At 48.5% G+C, this 21,313-nt stretch overlaps 1 protein-coding gene across 2 annotated transcripts; it reads left to right on the forward strand.

Annotated features, from left to right (window-relative positions):
- The first annotated feature begins 212 nt into the window (after nt 1-212).
- LOC108023260 (protein lozenge) lies at nt 213-19,456 on the forward strand. Of its 2 annotated transcripts, none has more exons than XM_017092542.3 (6): nt 213-387; nt 1,644-2,550; nt 4,282-4,521; nt 9,911-10,024; nt 11,773-12,108; nt 17,949-19,456. In XM_017092542.3, the coding sequence occupies exons 2-6, from the start codon at nt 1,761-1,763 to the stop codon at nt 18,812-18,814; spliced, it is 2,346 nt and encodes a 781-aa protein (XP_016948031.2). In that variant the 5' UTR covers nt 213-387; nt 1,644-1,760; the 3' UTR covers nt 18,815-19,456. The 2 variants fall into 2 exon arrangements, with proteins under 2 accessions (XP_016948031.2, XP_050746449.1); XM_050890492.1 differs by having other exon boundaries at nt 213-381.
- The last annotated feature ends 1,857 nt before the right edge of the window (nt 19,457-21,313 follow it).

The raw sequence follows: 21,313 nt of genomic DNA on the forward strand, positions 1-21,313 counted from the left end.
AAGTCCAGGTATTTCCCATGCTCTGGGAGCGATAGAACTACCAAAGAGAGCGCAAGGGCAGAGCGCAGCGTCGAAGAGCGGAAAAACCGCCCCACTTGAAGAGAAACCGCTTCGTGCTCTCCTTCCATTGGCCCGCAAAACAAAGGCAAAAGCAAGTCCGATTCAACACGATTCCAAGCCGGGCTCATTCGCCTCGCGAACCCCAAGCCGCGCAGTCGAATGCTAGGAGCCAGCTTCAGTTACACTTTGGAGTACGCCGCGCGAGCACTGTGTTTCCATTCTGGGCGAGGGTTTAGTACACCGGAGCAAACACCTCGTCTTCGGTTTCCTTTTTTTATTTTGAGTGCCAAGCCGCCGAGCCGAACGCCCCCAAAACTAACAGTGAGTGTAAGTGAAGGCCGCAGTGCCCCGAAAAGCGCGCCAAATTCAAAAACCTTAAGCTATTAGCTAGAATTTCACCACAAACTACATCTAAACAAGGGAAAACCCATGGGCCAAGTGATATTTGCCTTCTCAAAGCTTTGTAAAGGGTTTGAAAGTAAAAAACAAAAGTTTTCAAAAGGGTTTAAAAACTGCATTTGTGAAAGAAATATAGAGTGGAATTTTGACATAAACTTCTAATATTGCAAGGCATTTCAGCATTGAAACTTAGAAAACATTTCTGACTTTCATTATATCTCCAAATATTTTCCAGCATCCTGTCCACTATTTTTTACAATTTCCCAACTACCCAATCAGATCTGATTTCTTTTTAAACAACAGATGGAACACAGCCTGCCTTTAGAATTGTTTATTAATTTGTTAGAAAACACTGTTTACTTCCTGCGAGAAGCAGTACTAGAATCTTAGCCCAGAAAAGGAGGCCCGTCCGAACATACAACAACATTAATTGGCCGAGTGAAGTGCAAACAATAACAATAACAACCGCAGCAACAAATCAAGAGCAGAAATCATCTGGCCAAAGCATGCTCGGAGCACAATAGCAGCAGCTCAATGTTAATTTTTGTGACTAATTTATCAATGTGCGAACCCAAGACGCCTTTAATAGGCACCACTGTGCTGTCGGATTCCTCAGAATGTGTTTACCTTCCATGAAAACCAGTCGACTGGGACTAGGCCTACAAACTTATGTCTTTGTAACATATTCCACACTACTGTGCTACGCTTTGAAAACGGCTGTTTGATAAATCCATTAGGAACGCTAATATATCCAGAATACTATCCTTATTGGCTTCCTTTTCCTTTATTTTGTTACTAATAATAATCTTAGATACTGCTTTCCTTGATAGATTCACCAAGTGGTGTCCTAAGGGACTTATTGAGAGTTTATGGAATAACCTAAGACATGATTTCTTTGACGAACTTAAGTTCAAGCAATAGTAATATTGCAATCCTTACAAGTCCCTTATTTGGTTTTAGTAGATTTGCTGAATGGTGTTCCCAGGGACTACTAGGCATCCATAGATTGCCCATAATATACGATTTCCCTCATGGATTCAAGTACAAACTGAAGTGAAATTTGTAAAATACAAGCACTTTTACTAAGTTTTCAATCCAAAAACCAATTATCCTACATTACAATCATAATATTAAACAAACGAGAATATCACTTGCTGTTTTTTGTGTTTTTGTGAACCGTTTAGAGATTACAGTGCATTGATGAGTGAACAAAGGACACCGCCTCGAGCAGTGATAAGCAGCGACCTGCGACCCGCACACTGAGAGAAAAGCCGGGGATCAAAGGTCACCGCCGACGACGAATGCATTTGCATCTCCTGGTGGCAGCCAAGACGCCTCCATCGCCAGCTGAGCATACGGGCTCGAGACTGGAAGCGGGAGTGGAACCGGGACTGGAAACGGGACTGGAAACGGGTCTGGGCTTGGAGCTAGAAGGAGTGGGACTCGGACTGGGACTCGGTGCTGGCCAGGAGTTGGTGGCGGACCAGGAACACTGCCCCACTGTGGCGCCCGTCAGCGTCGCCGGTCCCGGCCGCCTGGGTCGCAGCATCAACGGCAGCGGCGGCAGCCACCACCACCACCTGCACCACCACTACGCGCCCTACCACCACGCCCACCCCTACCACCCGCACCACCCACCGTACCCTCCCTATCCGGCCGCAGGTGCCCCCCATCCCCCGGCCATGGTCACCTCGTCGTCCACCTCGCCGACGGGCAACGGCTGGAGCAGCACCACCGGCGACTTCAAGGGCATCACGGCGGTGGCGTCCACGGGTGCCACGGGCGGGGGCCCAGGCGGGGCCTCCCAGGGAGCCACGGCCTCCACGGGCGCCACCGCCGCCGAGGTTCTGGCCGTCTCCAGCAGCGCCAGTGTGGGCAGCAGCTCGCCCACAGGCGGCGCCAGCAATGGCACCGCCCACAGTGGCCACAGTGGGCACACCGGCGGCCACAGCAGCAGCACCGCCAGCAATGGCAACAACAGCGGTGCCACCAATAGCAACGGCAACAACAACAACAATGCTGTCCACCAGGACCTGCTGTGGATGGAGCGACTGGTGCTGAAGCGACAGCAGGAGCACCCCGGGGAACTGGGTGAGTTCCGGGGATACTATATCTAAACGTAAAAATCTACGTGAAAGGGTTTATGGGCGTGATCTATGATCTATGATCTATGATCTATGGATCCCTTTTTACCTTGGCACACAAATGCATGGTCCATCGATCCATCTCAGGACTCAAAATCAATGATCTATAGATACATATTGATTTGAAGAACCATATTTCATCTCGAATGCGAAAGACGTAAGAACTTTTCAAGACAAGTGCAGCCTCGCGTTGTCAATAACCCTAATAAGCATATCAACTTAATATTACCGTCTTGAAAATATAACTTTAGGGTATACAGATCTATGATATAAGACATATAATATCTTAGAGGGCCTCTTAAGGTTACGATATGAGTACCTTAAGTTAGGATCTGACATGACAAGATCTACTCTTAAATTCTTATAAAGTGTAAAATAAAGATAATTATAATATTGCACATTGCATTGATCCGTCTCCTTGACACACATAGATAGACCCACTCGATTTACGATCTATAGATCCATCTGCGTAGTTTGCCAAGGAGAGTCAAACATTCCTTGCCACCTCAGAGAACCGACGCCTTTAGCTCGTGTCCCATTGGGATCGAGGGGACCCTTGGAGAGATGCTCGATAACCCGATCCCCAAAGGTGAAGCGCACATTCTTTGCCACATCCTTGCACAGTGCACTTCTGGGGCTTCCCCATCGTCACAATCTCGATCGCCGTACTCAGCCTTATCGGATTCCAAGGGGATGACGGCGACGGCGGCGACGCTGATGATGATGGGACAGGCCGCGTCGGAATATGCGTAAAACGATATCAATAATTGTTATTGATATCAACGCACGAGTCGTTCCCCTTTTGCACCATTTCTTCCCCAGCGCCCAGTGCCCAGCGCCCAGTGCCCGTTGAACTCTCCTCCTCAGCGACGCGATATCAATGATATCAATGACCCAGAGCGAAAGCCGCTAATGAAATCCCAGCTCATCGCTCCCCGGCCGAAAGCCGAATCGGATCGGATAATTAGCTGGGGAGCTTGTAAACTGGTTCCACCGACTCTCCCCGGTGTCCTTTCATAGCTTGCGATCAATGAAGAGTCGCCCCGATATCGGGTTGCAGCTCCCAGGATGCAATACTTTATCGGGATTATATAGAATTTAAAGTTCTAGACCACTGAGCCAAGATGGGCTAGGTGTTGTAGTAATCCACCCATTGATCACACTTTAACTCAGAGATACTTAACTTAAAAACAACCGTAGTCATCGGCTTAGACCCCCAAAATATCTTTAACATTCTCCTGACAACCTAAATTAAATGATGATTACAATTAGGTGCGCTATTTCGAGCCTGGCAGCCGGGAGCGAATAAATCATTCATCCTTCCGGCTGCCCACTTTTTGCCCCACTTTCGCCTCGCCACCAGGTCAACTGTCGAGTGTCGAGTGTCGACTGGGCTGTCAGACGTCATCCGCCGATGCGATAACCATAACCCCTTCCGGTCCGGTGACATTCGCTGGCTCATTAATTAATTATGCACCGCCGGATGGCGGGCGGCGGTGGTGGTCGAAGGACCCGATGATTGATATTTATGGACCGACGCGAAACTATAAATAATTGAATATTTTTGCCCGTTCGATGGCCCAGAAAGTGTGATTTTAATCGCCGGGCCCTTGGCTAATTGAACCCACCTACCGACGCACCGTTTCTGACTTGCGCTCCGATTTTTTCTGCTTTTCAGTGCGCACGAGCAATCCGTACTTCCTGTGCTCCGCCCTGCCCGCCCATTGGCGCTCCAACAAGACGCTGCCGATGGCCTTCAAGGTCGTCGCCCTGGCGGAAGTGGGCGACGGCACCTACGTCACCATCCGGGCGGGCAACGACGAGAACTGCTGCGCGGAGCTGCGCAACTTCACCACCCAGATGAAGAACGACGTGGCCAAGTTCAACGATCTGCGCTTCGTGGGTCGCAGTGGAAGAGGTGAGTGCCGAACAGCCACTTGGGAATTATAAGCAGGGGGAACGGTCCCATTGGGAACTTGGGAGATATGGCAGCATCTGCAAGCTGTAAAATATGTGGCAACTCCAGGAAAATGAGTTGGAAACTTGGATATAGATCTATTACAACGGATTTATCTATAGACGATTATCCCTTCGGAATGCCGGTAGAAGATCGAGAAAAGTAGTATTAAAATTCCTTGTAAATTCTGAGGGAAAAGTAACGGAAGAAAAGGACCTATGCTATAAAGAACTCATTAAGTCATTGTTGTTCAAAAGCTGACCAAGACGTTTTACAAATTTATACACTACAAACAACATTTGTGGCTTAGACTGCCGAAATTAGTGACTTCCTCGAGCGCTGTAATCGGCATTTCCTTTGCCAAGTGTCGATTATTGAGTGCCCAAAGAAAGCTTCCCACAGTTTTCCAAAGACGGTACCCAATAGGCGGAAGCTGCCGGTTAATCCTTTGAAATGCGCCTTAGAGTGCACTGTAAAAGTCAAGGGTGCTGTTTGTAACTTCAGGAACTAAAGGTTGCCAACAGTAGGGGTATTTTAAGTTCCTTACCGCGCTGCTGAGATCAGTGATACATGCTTCCATGTGAAATAGAGTTCCCAATACCATCGTATTTCTGAGATCTTAAGCTAGCTGTTTAGATATATGATGTAGGGTTCCAAACATGATACTATTCTCTGGGACGCTCTTTCATTTTGTACTTGCTGTTGAGCACACAGTAGTGTAGTACAGTATTACCTGGACCTCCGCAACTTTTTGCCGGTGTAGCCCCAAAAAGAACGAGTGGATCGGAAGTGCATTGATTGAGTGACAAGCCAGGAGTGGAGGCACCCCACCCCGGTGACTAATGTCTCCGGTGCAAAGGATCAATGGTACAGCAGTCGTCACATTAGGCTGCAGTTGGCGCTGTCCTCGGGGCAGCATGCAACATGCAACGTGCAACACGAGTTTTCGGCCGCCAGTGCTCGGTTCTCAGTCCCCGTTCTTGAGGCTGTTGCATATGATATGGAGATAATGCCGGCCGGCGATCACGCAAGGCCCTGCCGAACCTCTTGGGCCGGTAATCGATTTGAACCCACAATTAATGCCGCATTGCAGGCGATGTGCTCTGCGCTGCATAGAGCTGGCAGCAGCGGCAGCAGCAGCAGCAGTTGGCTAATTAGCTGCAACTGTTGCCGCCGCTTTTGACCCTAAGTCAACCTCCGGCCCACCACTGGCCCGGCTCCTCCCCCTGCCTGCAAGCCGAGGGCTCGTGCCGCAAAAAACTCGAAAATAATTACAGCGACGGCAACGGGCATGCAAATAACAAGCTAATGATGTAAGAACATAAGCGCTGACCAAATTGTCAACGGCAGGCGGCAACAGTTCACTTTACTCGGCCGCCACGCCCCACGCCCCCACGACCCGCGACCCCAACGAACGCCCCCTTCTGACCTGTTGGGCGGGCTGCAATCGCGGACATCATGCGGCGATTTCTGATTAGATGACAAAGCGAGCGAAAACAGATGGAAGCGAAACCATCAGCACGTCAAGGGGCACGAAGTGCGCACAGGATCGCGGGTCGGTTGATGGACCAAGGGATGACCTGGATGATGATGTTCCATGCTAGAATTTTAGTTTTTTAACAGGGTTCCAAGTTTTAATTTCGAAATAGTTCCAACATGCGTGAGGTGTAGTTCTGAAATGAGTGTATTCCAAAATACTTAAAGAATCCCATGCTAAATCCAAATCTACACACCTCATGAGATCAAATCCTTTTCTATAGTCCTTTATGAGTTAGATGCACAGAGTACAGAAGATGGACGGCATATGGGTATGGTAGGGAGTGAGGTTTGTAAGGCACCTCTGTAGACTATCTGTAGGAAGTACTAAACTCAGTGAGGGGTATCCAGCCCTTCGATTGGTCTCCACTACGTACACTCCACTGTGCTCTCCTTTTTTGGCTGCCCAAGTGCACTGGTGGCTGGATGGGCGGACAGTCGCTCCAGAGTGGGTGGGGGCGTGGCAGTTTATCGCCTTTTTATCCTGGACATGGCATGCGTCGACATGTTTTTAATTTGCCCCGCAGTCTGCGCCCGCACAGTCCGAGCATGGACTGGAATCGCCCTCTGACTCGGGCACTCCCATGTTTATCCTTGTGGGGGCGCTTAATTACCGACATCGGCGGAACACCGAGTCCAACATCGACATCATAATCATCATCTATCATATCAAAGGACTTGACTTTTGCCGGCGCTGGGATTACAACGTGGAAACAAAGCAAATGAAGGACACGCGCCGCCAGGAATTCGTAAGTCGCATCAGCAGCATCAGCAGCTGGAGGACTTATTTCCCGAAAGGGTTGAAGGGCAGGGCCCCCGACGTCCTGGCAGGCCTCAGATGCCCGATAAACTTGAGCAGGTCCTGAGCCGACTTAGTGGTTGGCCGGTCGGTGTGGGATGGATATGCGGAATGCTTAGGCGGAGGAATCTGCTTATTAAACTATAGTTATGCGGGGAGCGCGGTATCATTGCCCCAATTAGTGTCAGAGCTGGCTACCGACCTGGGGAAGAATCACTGAATATCGTACTCTTTTCTGCTGCCGAGCGCGAGCAGAGTTCCCTTGGGGTTCCTTCGGGTTCGGGTTCCCGCCGATAAGGTCACTTGGCTGGCAAGCATATTCCTGCTGCCTCCCTATCAGGCTGGGAACCCGTTGGGTCTGCTTTCCGCCCTATCGGCGCAGATCTCGACTTCCCCCACAGAAGTTCCCAGCCGAAAAAGCTCGGCCACTGCCCCGGCCAGTGTGATGTAACACTGGGCACTGCGGCATAGGAACGCTTGTGATACGGGGCCGGGACTCTGGGTTTATCGCCAGCAGGCGAGGCTCCGGCGAGGTTCCCACAGAGCCGTCGTCATGACGCTTCTGGGCTTCTGGCTAGCCTTATCGCTCCGAGGGGCGGTGGCTCATGGATGGTCCGCTCTGGTGTGATCTGGGATATGTATTTTTAGCCGTGGATGGGCATGGAGCAGCGATTGTGGACGCCACTGGCCGACTGACTAGCTGGCTGACTGGCTGACTGACTGTCCGAGTGCGTGGTCATTGTGCGCTGATGATGACTAATTTGTGGAGACCCCAATCGCGGGCCCAGCTCCTCCAGCTCCTCCAACTCCTCCATCTCAACCCCCATTACGGGCATTATCGCTCCCATTTCGGGGTCTTTAGTGGGCCCGATACCTGGCCCGGAGACAAAGGCCGGGCAATAACGTTTTCCAATTACTCTAACGAACTTTTACATACGCTGCTCCAGTTTCGCGGCACTTGAGAAATGGCCCCGAAAGGAGCCAGGCCTATTTAACAGTTTCCCTCCGCGCACAGCTTCTGCGGCACTTGATTAATTCGACCGGGTTCGACTCCAAATGGATCTTTCTTTCGGCCACGGCACATAATTCGAAACATGTCGAGCACGCACGGCTTTGGGGCTGTAATGAAGACGTTTCGGGGCCGAGGCGGAGACGCGGATTGCGAGGGACCAAAACGCTTTCTAACTGATGGCCATTCGTGGTTTCGGGTAATGAAGCCATCAAATCTTCAATTGCCGCGGCCAGTCCTTCATTGTGTGTCTGGCCTGAGGGCCCGGGGCTCTGTTGCCTATCGCAGAGATACTTATTACTGGGCCCTGGCCCCTGGCCCCCGAAGTCTGGGCTGGGGCTGGGAGACCGAGCAATGACATATGCACAATCTTTTATTTTTTAACTCAACAATGACATATTTGTAATCTGTTTTTTAACTAAACAATAACATATTTATAATCCCTTTTCGGGCAAATTCAAATAACAAAGATTAGCGTTTTCTGATTTTCCTAAGGAAGTGAATCACAAGTCCTTCGATTACTTATGCTTGAGTAACTCATAATCGTAATCTTGAACAAAATAACACTAACTTAACTCAGAAAGTCACAACTCATAGTTGAACACGCCGGAGATAAAGAATTACTTAGGCATGTAAGTCACAGGAGAAACACGATTATTCATAAGATTGCGAATCATATTCGGGTTGTTTTTCGAGCTTCAGATTGAAGTGTCCTGGGCAATCCACACACGGGGGGGGTCTGTAGCTAGCCATATCACTGTCCCTTGGGTTTCCCTTTCCTCTCCACCTTGTTCTTTTTCCCTCAAAGGAATCCCCAGTCCCAATCCCGATTCTTCTTGCCCCTTCGGAGCTCTTAATTAAAAGTTAAATGCAATTTCCGTCAAGTAGGACCTGCTAGCAATGTCTGGTCACCACCCACCTATGCAGAACCCGAGGTGGAGGACACATAGAAGTGAACCCTAGGACGGGCTTGGGTCCGGGCCTGGGCTCCGGCCTGGGTTCGGGGATGCGACTGAGGTTTCTGCGGTCGGCTTGGACGGCTCTCCTCCTCCGGCTGTGGGACCTCGTTCTGGTGCTGCAACAACAATGTCGCTTTGTGGGTGTTTAATTATATGTATATGCAGCACTGGCCAGACAGACGGACAGCTGAAACATCGGAATAAAAACCGAAATCCATTTCACATTTCGCCAATCGATAAATGCTGCCGGTGGCTTTCAGTTTTATTTCGCAGCGCTTCAAACGGTGTCTAGTTTAACGGCCATAAATAGTGTAAACATTCGGTCGAGCCCGGGATACAACAAAAAAGAGGCTCTTTCTGGCCACAATGTTGCGTTCCTCAGAGAGTGGGGCGTGGGGCAGTGAAATGAGGGGCGTGGCCGGCGGAAGACAGGTTGCAACATTTCCGCGTTTTATGTGCACTTCGAAAACGGCTTTGGCGGCGTCATTAAGGCGGGATAAACCAAATTTATGTCAAGGGTTCGAGCAAATTGCATCGCCGGCGGTGCGAACTTTTGAGGGCTTACCACATATGGGTTTGCGCAAAGTGGGGCATACCCTGAAAGTGTGTCTCAAAGCATATACGTCTTAAACCAAATATACCCCCATAACTTTGGTTACACTAGCCGTGAAGGGTTCTACCCTGTGTACGCTGCATCTGGAGGTACGCCGAGGCCCTATACCAAAATTCATAACAATAGCTCAAGGGGTTACCGAGTTCACTCGGACCACAAACTCACACTTTCGCCCAAAATCCATAAGAAGGGCAGCCGTCGAAGGGGTAGACCCGCCGCCACACGAACGACGACGCAGCGGTGACGCGTGGTGCCTGGCTGGGTTTGGTTTTTGGCAATTTCGGACCTGGCAAATTGATTCGGAAGCCCGTCGAGGTCGTCGCATAAATCCTCGCCCGACATTTACGACTCAATTGCCGCGCTTGCAGCGATCTCTAATGCCACGCCGCTCCTGAATCTCTCTAAATCTCTCGTTTTCTTCTCGATTCTTGCAGGGAAGAGCTTTACGCTGACCATCACGGTGGCCACGAGTCCGCCACAGGTGGCAACCTACGCCAAAGCCATCAAGGTGACCGTCGACGGACCGCGGGAGCCCCGCTCCAAGACAAGTAAGTGCCGGGGATCGTATAATCCCGAAGATATGGGGTGGGAATTAGTTATCGGGTGTGAGCTGGGACTCGAAGATATCCGCATCAACGGAGTGGGAAAGACAACTATCTATAGATGAAATAAAGGGTCATCATTAAAGCGGAAGGAAAACTTTCAGTGCTGTTAAAGCTTCATTTTCCCCACTCCACATTTGGAATATCCTATCCTTAAACATTTGTATCTCTAAGCCAAATAAATGCGTATTTGACCCTAGTTTTTCCCCGTGTAGCACCCTTGTCAAACAGAGAATCCCACCAGCCAACATAAGCAAACATAAGTGGCTACATTGTTTTGCCAATTAGCCATTATCACCTGCCACAACTATGGGCACTCAACAAAGGAAAAGCGGGGAAAGTCGTGAAAAGCCGTCCCGCTGCGTTTTGGGTATCGCATTGCAACATGTGCCCGCGTCCGCTCCTCCCGCCGTACTTCGTAATTCCTAAATCCGGACTCACTCGGCCAGCACTTGGACAAGTGTTTAAGCCGGGCCAAGGCTAAGCCGATCTGCTCAATTGCCCATAATCGTTCCTAATCCCCAGTATCCATGTCAAATCGAACAGACGGTCTCCTTTGCGGACCTAGGGGTTCTTTGATACCATTTAGGGTGAAGAGAAAGCAGATTATATCGTACTAATAGCATGTTATTTTATACCAATCATACTATTGTTTGTAATCATGATCTATTAGAACAAAACAAAAATCTCCGATCTACAGTAATAAAATGTTGATCTATGCTAATAGATCTTGATATTTTTTTAAATTTTTTTATGATATCATCATATCATCGACTGATCTGAAAGACCACTTCTTGAGGTGTTTTTTTTACTACGAATATTTAAAGCTTTTAAATAAAACAACTAACAAATTTACTTTCCGTGTGGTTCCTCTGAGTTCCTCTGGTCCTCTCTGCACTGAAGACCGAGATCCTTTCTCCGTCTGTCGAGGATCGTGTGCGATCTCTGACGATCGCCATTTTCCGGTGCTCTGTCGTTCGGGAAGGTGTTTGAAAAGTGCAGCCGGTTTTAAGGGACTTCATGAGGGGAGCGGTGGGGGAAGTGCCTCTGCTTCTGACGGTTTCTGAAAATTTTGCGGTTTGCCAAGAAAACCTTTTTCCTCCCCCCTCGTTTCTGCATCGAGGTTGTAGTTCGTGTATCGCATATATGAATTAATTTTTTCCTCTGATATTTCGTTAATGCATTTTTAGGTCTTCGCTGCAGCGTTTATCGCAGGCAGGGAAGGTAACACTATATATGTGCAGATATTGTGCATGTATCTCTTGGTATATAGAGAGCAGCTTGCCTTGCCTTGAGTGCAGTTAAGATTGCAATAGCAAAGAGTACTGGCCAAAATGGAGTCCCCTTTGAGTGGTTCGGCCTTAAAGAGAACTTGTCCTGAGTTTAGGTTTCGTGTCATTTCAATTATTGTGAAATAGCACATTCATGGAAGGGGATATTACGACGGTGCTTATCGATGAGATAGGGGGTTTCCCATTTGATTAGACGAACAAAGGCGTGCTATAACGTTTTTTAAATGTTAATTATGAAATTTTCTATTCGATTTTGTAGGTCCCGTAGGACATTAAGAGTGTCCAGGTTGAAAAAAGTGTTGAATTATGATAAGATAACTGTAAGAATATATATATTTTAATATATAACTAGTATATTTCCCGCGCTTAACGAACTCCTACTATTCCCTTGACCCCCGACAGGTCCGACGGGTGGGCCGCACTACCGTGCCCTGGGACTCGGCCAGCGGCCCTACATCGACGGCTTCCCCTCGACGAAGGCGCTCCACGAGCTGGAGACGCTGCGCCGCTCCGCCAAGGTGGCGGCGGTAACGACGGCAGCGGCAGCGGCGGCCACGGCGGCGACCGCGGCCGCAGCAGCGGTGGCGGTCACTCCCCCGGGGGGCGGTGGAGCTGGGGGCGTGGCCGGCGGCCCGGGCGCGGGCCTGGTGCAGCAGCTGAGCAGCAATTACTCATCGCCGAATAGTACAATCAACTCGGACTGCCAGGTCTACAAGCCGAACGCACCGCACATCCAAGGTAAGCAGGCTGCACTGTACCAAAAAGGGCTCAGATTAAAATATGAGTTCATTAAATTGTGATGGACAATAGCACTATCATTTATCGCATCATAAATGAGGTTGTTTATGAAAGAAGCCGGAGTTTACTTTACTGATCCCCTGAGCTCAAAGTCGTTTGGTTGGCTATTTAAAGTACCGGAATTTGGTAATACCCCCTTAATACAATAAGTACTAATACTTAGTATTTAAAATACCAAGTAGTTAGGTAATAATACCAAAATGCAATAATTTGTTACTTTTGGGCGTAGTTGACATGCTTTTCAGGGCTGTTTTGGAAAGAAGCTATTTTGAGACCCACACCCATCTCTAGTCATGTTATCTGGCTTTCCCAGAGTTGTTCCCAGTGTAACTCGCTCTCCCCATCCCCATCCCCATCCCCATCCCCATCCCCTTTTCACCCCCTTCAAATGAAGTTGTTAGCGATGAAAGCCGGCCACGCTTGGGAATTCGTGTGCGATGTCTGTGAGCTTCGTTGACTGGCACCAGGCTGCCTAAACGTTTTAATTGAGTTAATCAACCTGCCATACACCCCAGCCCTCATCTTGATTTATTTTGGTATTTTTACGGCTCGCTTTGTTTTTGGCAGTCGCTCGCTAATTTATTTATTTTCCCGAAGCCAGCTTAAAATAGTTCAAAGTCGTTGTCGCCTGTGGCCTCTACATATGCATTAAGGCATTCCTTACGAAATTTCTTATAAAAATAAAGGGTGAACTCAGAGGTCGGAAAACCCGACTGAAGATATCGTGCTAAAATACTTAAAAAGGCAGAATCGGAAATACCAAATCCAAACCTTAAGTAATAGTTTCTTTATACAAGTAAACCTACATACTATAAACTAATCTTATAAATGGGAAAACATTTTTCTAGTATAAACTACATAGATACTGTGATCTATAGACCCCAAATAGCGGCAGACCTCCAAAATGGCATGCCTTGTATGTTCAGGAAATCTCTGCAGGAATGGATAATGAAGTGTTTACTTAAACCGACCCAAACCACAGGCCACGCCCCTATTTGGCAACCGCATGCGAGCGACCTTATGTGGGAAATGGGGCCGATCCCCCCAGAGTTTCCACCCTCCACCCTCCAGCCTCCAGCCTCCAGCCTCCCCGATCCGAGCTTCAGAGGCTTGGCCAAAGCACGCGCTCGGACGCGGCTCCAACCAGTTCGCACCAAATCCAATATATAGTATATGACTTACGGCTGAGGCCTATATCTCCGATCTATTATCGTGTGGGCAAGGCTATTCTTGGGTTGCCAAGAGCCTCGCAGACAGTGGAAAATTTCCCTTCGGTTTTCATTCATTTCGCATGGATTTGGTTCGGGCTGTGAAATCTTATCAAAATTTCGGTGGATGCGTAGTGAGAGCAGCGGAACCGGCCCCTGAGTCACGGATGGACGTGGCTATGGCATGTGGAGTGGTGGAGTGGATGGCGCTGCCGATGCCAAGCCGATTCCAATGAGGCGCATGAGTCAGTGGCCGGTGGCCAGTGGTCAGTGGCCAGTTTGGAACTAGACGAATCTGAGCCCAGACTTAAGCATTTTGCTTATGCTAATTAATTTATAAATGTGTCTCTTTCGCCTACCCCTTCTCCGGCGTGGAGTCGCTTGGTTTTAGAATGGGCTTGGCAGATCTTTGAAAATTACATGGGATTATATTAGTTTGAATGGTATTTTACCATAATTACTTAGAATGTATCGCATTTCAAAGGGTATTTACCAGGCTTAGCTTGTGCTTTCTCTAAGAATACATTTAAATATTGAATATTTTAATAAAAATATCTAATATCTACAAAATTCATTTATTATTTCTTGTAATTTTGAACATTTCCTTACTTTGAACATTCTCCTGACCCACCCTTAAAACATAGGCTTATATGTAATATTAATATAGATAAAGCTAAAAACAAGATATAGATAGATTCAGCAGTTAAAAGACCTCCTCATAGGAGTTCCTAGGGTATCAAAGGCCTGTGCTTTTCCCCTCCGTTGGGTCTTGCGACTCAGAGGCGGGGGCAGTTCAAGTTAAAACAAACGCGTAAGCGTATTGTCAGTGGGGAATGACACATCGCCGTCTTTCAATTAGCCAAAAGCAAAAGCTGCCGAAAGAGCAGCAACAATAATAGCAACAAATGCAATGTTTTGGTTTTTTCGACTGCTGGAACCGGAAATGCCCGAATCGCGGCGAGAAATCCACGTCTCAATCTCGATCTGAATCGGAATCGGAATCGGAATCGAAGCCTCTATGGGGAAAACACTCGAGGCGCTGTGTTGTTGCTGCCAGTCATAAATATTTAAATGTGGCGCTTAAGCTGTTAATTTACACAATACGAGCTGGCGACAAAGGCGGTCGGGCGGGCTTTCGGCGGAAATCGTTGCGAAATTCAAAGAATTCGGGTTGAGCTTACGGCTTATGCCCAAAAGGGCACACTATCGAAGCGTTTGTAAGTTGCAGACCGAAAAGTGGAGCAGATTGGCTCCAAAATGATAATTGATGATAAGTGGGGAGCTAGACGAGAGTGTAGATGGCAAAAAGCAAATGTAGTAAAATAAAAATACTACAGTTTGCCTGCATAAAGTACCGAAAAGGGGAGCTAATGAAATGGAAATGTGGTATCCAAACAAACGAAATACAAACAATCTGAGTTCGGTATTCGGTATTCCCAATTGTATCACCTTGGCTGGGTAATGGAAAGCGAATCCCAACGAGGTGATTCCCTTTATCGAGTGCATGAAATCCCGAGAGACGGCAGTTGCGCAACAACTTGCCTTGATAGAGTCGTCGGGATGAGGGCATACTAGCACCAGTGAATCACTTGGAGCTAGAGCCAGCCTTGAAGTGCGCTCTGCAAATCCTTGCAGCTTGGGTCCCTCGCCGTGCTGGTGGGTCAAGCACCTGTGGCTGTCGGGCTGCAGTGCCATGCGGTATCATTATGGATCCGCATCTCGGTGCGTTTCGGCATCTGGTCCCAGCCCAATTGCGAAGCTCACGCCTTCGTGCCTGCCCTCATTAAGGGGGGAAATATGCAAATTCGGCCGCAGTTGGGGTTAGTTCGGTGCCGGTATTGGCACTTTTTGTTGCGGGCTCCCACTTTCGGCCACAAATCAATCCAAATGCGGTTGCGCAGCTGCTGCAGCCTCAGCTTGCTGCCAGGGATGCAGGCTGCGAGATGCAGCCACCAGTGGGCTAGGGGCCGCCGAGGGGCTTGCGACGACAATGTCACACACACTGAAATGCAATCTCTTTGGCCCATAAAACGGCCACTGTGGCGAGCCAACTTCGGCCCGGCTTATGTACTCCCAGCTCTGCCGTATCCCAGCTCGCACCTCCAATGGCCGCAGTCACTTACTTCTGGCCGCTCATCGCCATCACCCCCTGCGAAGAACCCAATCCCGAGACCCAAAAACCACAAACTCACTTCCGCTCCGCATCGTTGTTGGTTTTAATGTTCGAGTACTTGCCTTTCCCCTTTCGCCGCCATTTTGGCTGCAAAAAGGGAACACCTATAAAAACGATGTAAAAAGAACTCCATTCACACCAGCAAAAGCAACTTCCACAGACGCACTTTAATTAAAATTACTTCGGGGCTCGAAAGCTATCTGCCCTGCACAGGTTAGGGCTATCTTCCAGATAAGAAAAATATGGGCCTAAGTTCCCACTATTCGTACTACTACCTCTTCGTATCTATTTGATTAGTGGTACATTAATCGTTGTACCATTAATATTTATAATAATAAAAAATCTGAAATACAATTTTTGTATTGTCTTATAAATATAAATGTATTACACACTCTTTAAGAATGGTTTTTATCTCACTACCCTTTGATTTTGTAACCTATGATTTCAAAAAAAAATAGTATTTAAAGTTAGGACTAATGTTGATTCCTAAGATCAACCAGGATGGACAGGAGCTCAAGAGGTAAAGGTGCCTGAAATGCCCGTATACCAAGTGTACTGTACACTTGACTTATCCGCACGGTTGTGGTTTCGGTTCGGATGGATTGATCAGACTGCATCCGCATTTCAGAGCCCTCTTGCCACTTCTCTCTGTTTTTGCTGAGCGGATATATGGCCAAAATCGAAGACATCCGGTTGAAGCCGTGGGATCGATTGGAAGTGTAAGAAGCTCGGTAGCAACTTGGCTGTAATATATATGAATCGAGCCCCCTTGAAACCCCCTTTTCCCCGCCCGTTCACGTTGCGTATACGCAATTTGAGGAAGGCAAATAACTCGCATAATTCCACGTGCCCGCAGCAAATTACCAGGTATTACCAATGGTAGTGACCCCTCTCTCCCCGCCCCTGTGCCCCCGGACGCGGACCCCCCTCTCCCCGTTCTGGCCTTTTCGGCCGCCCCTCAGCTTGGTTCGCTTGCTAACTTGGCTTTCATCCCGTTCGCCTCGCTCCATTGCAACCTCATTTGCCTAAGCTTGCGGTGGTCAGCCCACCGCACCCCCTGCCAAACCAACCTACCGACCGACCGCCGCCCATGTCTTGGGCTTCGTTTCGCCTCTTTGTTGTTGCAACGCAATTTGCGCCTAATTGAAACATTAAAATGTGATAAGTGCCGGGTGAAAAGTTGCATGCAACTTGCAATTTTCCTACCTTTCATTAGTCGCCGCCCCTGTTTTCACAGGGGGTCGCGGTCGGGGTCGGCGTCGGCGTCGGGGGCATATTTGCTTTGAGCTTATTACTTATTATAGTGCGTAACTATTTTCCCCCTTTCGAGTGGCTTTTTTAATGGCTCCGGCTCGGTGACAGGAAAATTGAGCAGCTAATTACAGGGAAATGTGGAATGACTTTATTATGAAGGTGTACTTTATTATGGGCTGCTTCCTTTCTAGCTTCCTTCAGCTGCTACTTGAAAAACATTACATTGCACGAAGAAATATTTGAATACTTTTATTTTTAGCTTAGTGGTTAGATACAAATGAAGTGAAAGATAATCGGAGGTATAATCTTCAACTTCTGGAGCTGACCTTAATTTTCATGTGCCATATACCTACATATTTGTGTTCCAAGTCAATCAAGGCCTCCCGAATTCGCTTAAGGGCTTTCCTTATTTTATTTTTCTCCTGAAATCAGACTTACCTTTCGCTAAATTAGCCTTTCGTGTTTCTTTTATCGCTTCTAATGAATTTGATTAATTAAGCGACTTCTTGTAGCTGCTTTTTTGGCAGCTGGCACAGGGGCGTGGGCGGGCGCTTTTGAGGGGGGTTGGGTGTTGCGTAATTAATCAAAATATGCGAGATTTTTGGGTGGGGATCGCGATGTCGATGTCCCGCTGGTTGCCCGGGAAACCCAGCGGCAATGTGTCTTGGAATTTTCCTTCGTCTTTTCGCCATAGCCCAACTTAACCCATTGGTATGCACTGCAGTCGCCGCCGTGTGTTGGGGGGGTGGGGGTGCGACTGGTGGCTGGTTCCGCACACATGCCCCTTCCACGGTTGCCATGCATATGGAATGATGTTTTCAATTATCCCTTGGACACGCCCACATTTGCGACTGACAACTTGGCGAATTTCACTCGAGGGTTAACTGGGGTGGGGTAAATCAGGGGTTAATTGGGCTCCCAGCTGGCACTCATTTGCCGACTCCCGCGATGGCTAACTCCTTGGCCGCCTATCGTTGAAAACCCTTTCCAAAACTCCTCAATTTATAGATTTGTTAGCATTTATTAAAGATAATTTGGGGAAAAAATAAGATGCAAGCTCATATTTATAAATAAATCAAGTATTAAATCCCTAAATGGACTGTAATGTTAAATACTTCTATATAACGAATATCCCTTTCTTTTAGGATCCGATATGATGGGCGCCGGCGAGTGGACGGGATCCTCGAGTTCGGCGGCGGCCTACTACCACAGCCACGCCCACCACGCCCACGCGCACGCCCACCTGCAGCACCAGATGCCTCTGCCGCCGCCCCCACCGCCGCCAGCGGCCGCCCCCGTCTCGGTGGGCGTGGGCAATGGAGCCACCATGGGCATGAGCATGGGCATGGGCATGGGCGTGGGCGTGGGCATGAACTACGGGGGCTACGAATCGGCGAACTCGCTGGAGGCGGGCCAGTACACTGCCCACCTGCCGACCGTGCTACCCGAGATGCATGGCCATGGCTTCGCCACCGATCCCTATCAGACGGCCGGCTATGGCGGCGGGACCTCGGGCGGAGGCAGTGCCTCCAAGTCGGAGCTGGACTACGGCGGGGGCTACAACCAGGCGTGGTCGAACGGCTACCAGAACTATCAGTACGGCAGTTGCCTGGCCACTGCCCAGTACGGCCCGCAGGCGGCGCCGCCCCCCCAGCCACCGCCCCCGCCGCCGGTGGTGCTGTGCCCGCAGCTCTACTCCACGGTCAACCAGAACCAGATCCACCTGCACCTGCACAGCAGCGAGAAGCTGGAGCAGTACCTGGGCACGGCCACCGGGGCAGAGCACCTGACCCTTGGCTCGCTGACCGGCAGCAGTCGCTCCAGCATCGAGATCGGCCAGGAGCAGTACCACCAGGCGCAGCAGCAGCAGCAGCAGCAGGTGAACCACCACCCCCAGCAGGTGCACCCCCAGCAGCAGCAGGTGGAGTCCGCCGGCGAGGTGGGCGGCAGTGTGGAGTCGGCGAGGGAGGAGGACGTGGGCGATCTCACGCAGGTGTGGCGACCCTATTGACCCAATCGGGTCACCCATCGGCCAGCACCACCACCACCGAATCCCACCCACCCACTTGCGAACCCCACCATCGCCACCCACCATCCACCGCCGCTGCACCTGCACATCGAACTGAACTAGGAGCCCAGCAGGATCACCACAAGAACTGTACAATTTTTTTCTTTTTTTTCATAGCCTTAGATCCTAACTTTAAGCAGTCCCAAAGCATCTACAAGTTGTACATACAAGAATGACTACCCCTAAGGAACAGATCTATCATAATACACACACGCCAGCGTAACTAAACAATATCAACAATAAATCGCAGAACGCAGGAGATTTGAGTTTGGCTGCACATGCAAATAAAATTAAATACTACCTTATAAAATAATGTACATAAGAGAAGTTTAACGTTACGATCATATAGAAACACCGAGTACGGAGTTGATCTAACCACTAACCCTAGCGCAGAGAGCACCCAACCCCCTACAAACCGTAGACCACCATTTTTTTTACTAGCCCTAAGCCTAGAAAGATACTCGATAAAGCCGCACAACTATCTATAAATATATAAATACCTATGTATAAATTTTTTTTCTGTTACTTTGTGTGTGAATCTCCTGGAGGATTCGAGATGAAAGTGAAAGCGATCGACGAACGATGAAGAGAAGACTATAAATAAAGTTATCGTATTTATTTAAATCTTATTTGCTGATTGGGTGTGAACGATAGGAGAGAAGGTAAGAATTATTGATAGTACAAGCCCTACAATAAAATACCTATAGTAACTCGGCTGATACTTGCAAAACTGAACTGATTTTAGTAACTTTTTATTAAAAACCTTGAAACAAAGCACCATATTAACCAACGGCAGTAGCTACACCAAAATTTAACAAAAAATGCGGTACCATAGCTGCGCAGAAATATTTTCCTGACCACAAGCAAACACCGGCGGATACTTAAATATGCGCATATTTTAGATTAGAAGCAACAATGGCGGAAAAGAGTTTGCAACAATTGCGAAAATCGTGAATTTTTGAGTGCGAAGCCTTAAAAATGCGCGTGTAAATAATAAATTAAAAATTATGGCCAAACAGAACCACAAAGTGTGCACAGGCCATCGCCCATGCCGCGTCGCCCCGTTCCCCGGGAAGATCTCCGATCCGCGATCTCCGGCAGCTCTAGTTCCATTTTCGTTTTGATTTTTTCGCCTCTTCTGCGGTCGCTCCGTGGCATACATAAATGGAGAAGCGGCAGCAGTGGGTTGCTCTGGCCCCCGGCAACCCCTCGCACACCGCCTTTGGGTGCCACTTCGCCGCCATTGTTGTTGCTGTGGCAGGCAAATCAAGACGGGGCAGTCAAGTGTTAAATTGCAAAAGACATTTCCATTGTCGGCAATTGAGAAACGGAAACCCTAGACAAGAGACCCGAGCCGAGGTGGGTCTACCTATAAAATCGTAGGGCTATGGCCTATCCACTGCGAATAACCGAGCGACGGACTGCTCTCACTACAAACCTCTGGGTTAATAAAGCCTATTGTTAAACTTGGGTATATCTGGGTATTTAGGAAGTCATTTTAAATGTTTTTTATTTGAAGGCTTTAAAAATATATGTCCAGAAAAATAGAAAGTATATATACCGCTGCATGCGCTTGGTCACCATTTTAGGTGATTTAATACTTCAGTGTAGAAGCAAGATCCAGGCAAGCGTTAAAGATATCCTCGTCATTCCCCCTACGCTCTTAATCCCCCTTGGGATACCTAAAGCTTTCTTCGGGCTTCTGCCCGACACACGTTCCATCTTCTAGCACCGCCCCGCCAAGCCCCTAGTTATGGCTCCGGTTGTAGTAAGTGATCCACGCCAAGATCTTGCGGTGGCCCAGAACAAAGGGGACCAGAAGGCAACGCTAGTAACTTTGTCAGCAGTTTATGATGGGCGACTTGAATTACCACTGCGAGGAGGAAGCTGATGACTGACCCGATCCATGAGCTAATTAACTCCAGTGTTCCAGCTCAAAATACAAAACAACCAGCAGATGTAAATCCCATCTTACAGGCTACCGTGTGGATGTGTGGATGGTGGATAGGAATCATGGGTGGTCCTGTCCAGCGTTCGAGGGCGGAAAGTGAAGCCTGCTCATGAATGGATCGACTTATGAATCGAGCTCAGTAACGGAGGAGCCAGGTGAGCTAAAGATAGACACAGGGTACTGACCCACTTACATAGCGATTACAACAAAATGATTTAAGATATGGAATGAATTTATGAGCTTTAAAGTGAAGTTATCGAGTTGTATTTTTAACAGACGTACCTATGAAAAAACCCACTCAAGTTATGAATGGACCGTGTAGCGTTCCATGGAAATTATGCTTTATCATTGGCTATGAAATCATCAACCTGATTCCGCCAATTTCAACGCATTTAACCTTTAAATTAGCAAATCAAATTAATTGTGAATCATCATTATGAGCATTACGCATGAAGATTACAGAGATCAATGGGAGCACCAGCTGCTTTTGT

Source organism: Drosophila biarmipes, chromosome X (genome assembly GCF_025231255.1).
Source record: "Drosophila biarmipes strain raj3 chromosome X, RU_DBia_V1.1, whole genome shotgun sequence".
In the NCBI taxonomy this organism is placed as follows: domain Eukaryota; kingdom Metazoa; phylum Arthropoda; class Insecta; order Diptera; family Drosophilidae; genus Drosophila; species Drosophila biarmipes.

Excerpts from the sequence above, each read along its gene's own strand:
- LOC108023260 (XM_017092542.3), top strand. The coding sequence starts at position 1,761 with ATGCATTTGCATCTCCTGGTGGCAGCCAAGACGCCTCCATCGCCAGCT. Across the intron at positions 10,025-11,772 it reads GGAGCCCCGCTCCAAGACAA|GTCCGACGGGTGGGCCGCAC; the intron begins GTAAGTGCCGGG and ends GACCCCCGACAG. Across the intron at positions 12,109-17,948 it reads GAACGCACCGCACATCCAAG|GATCCGATATGATGGGCGCC; the intron begins GTAAGCAGGCTG and ends CCTTTCTTTTAG.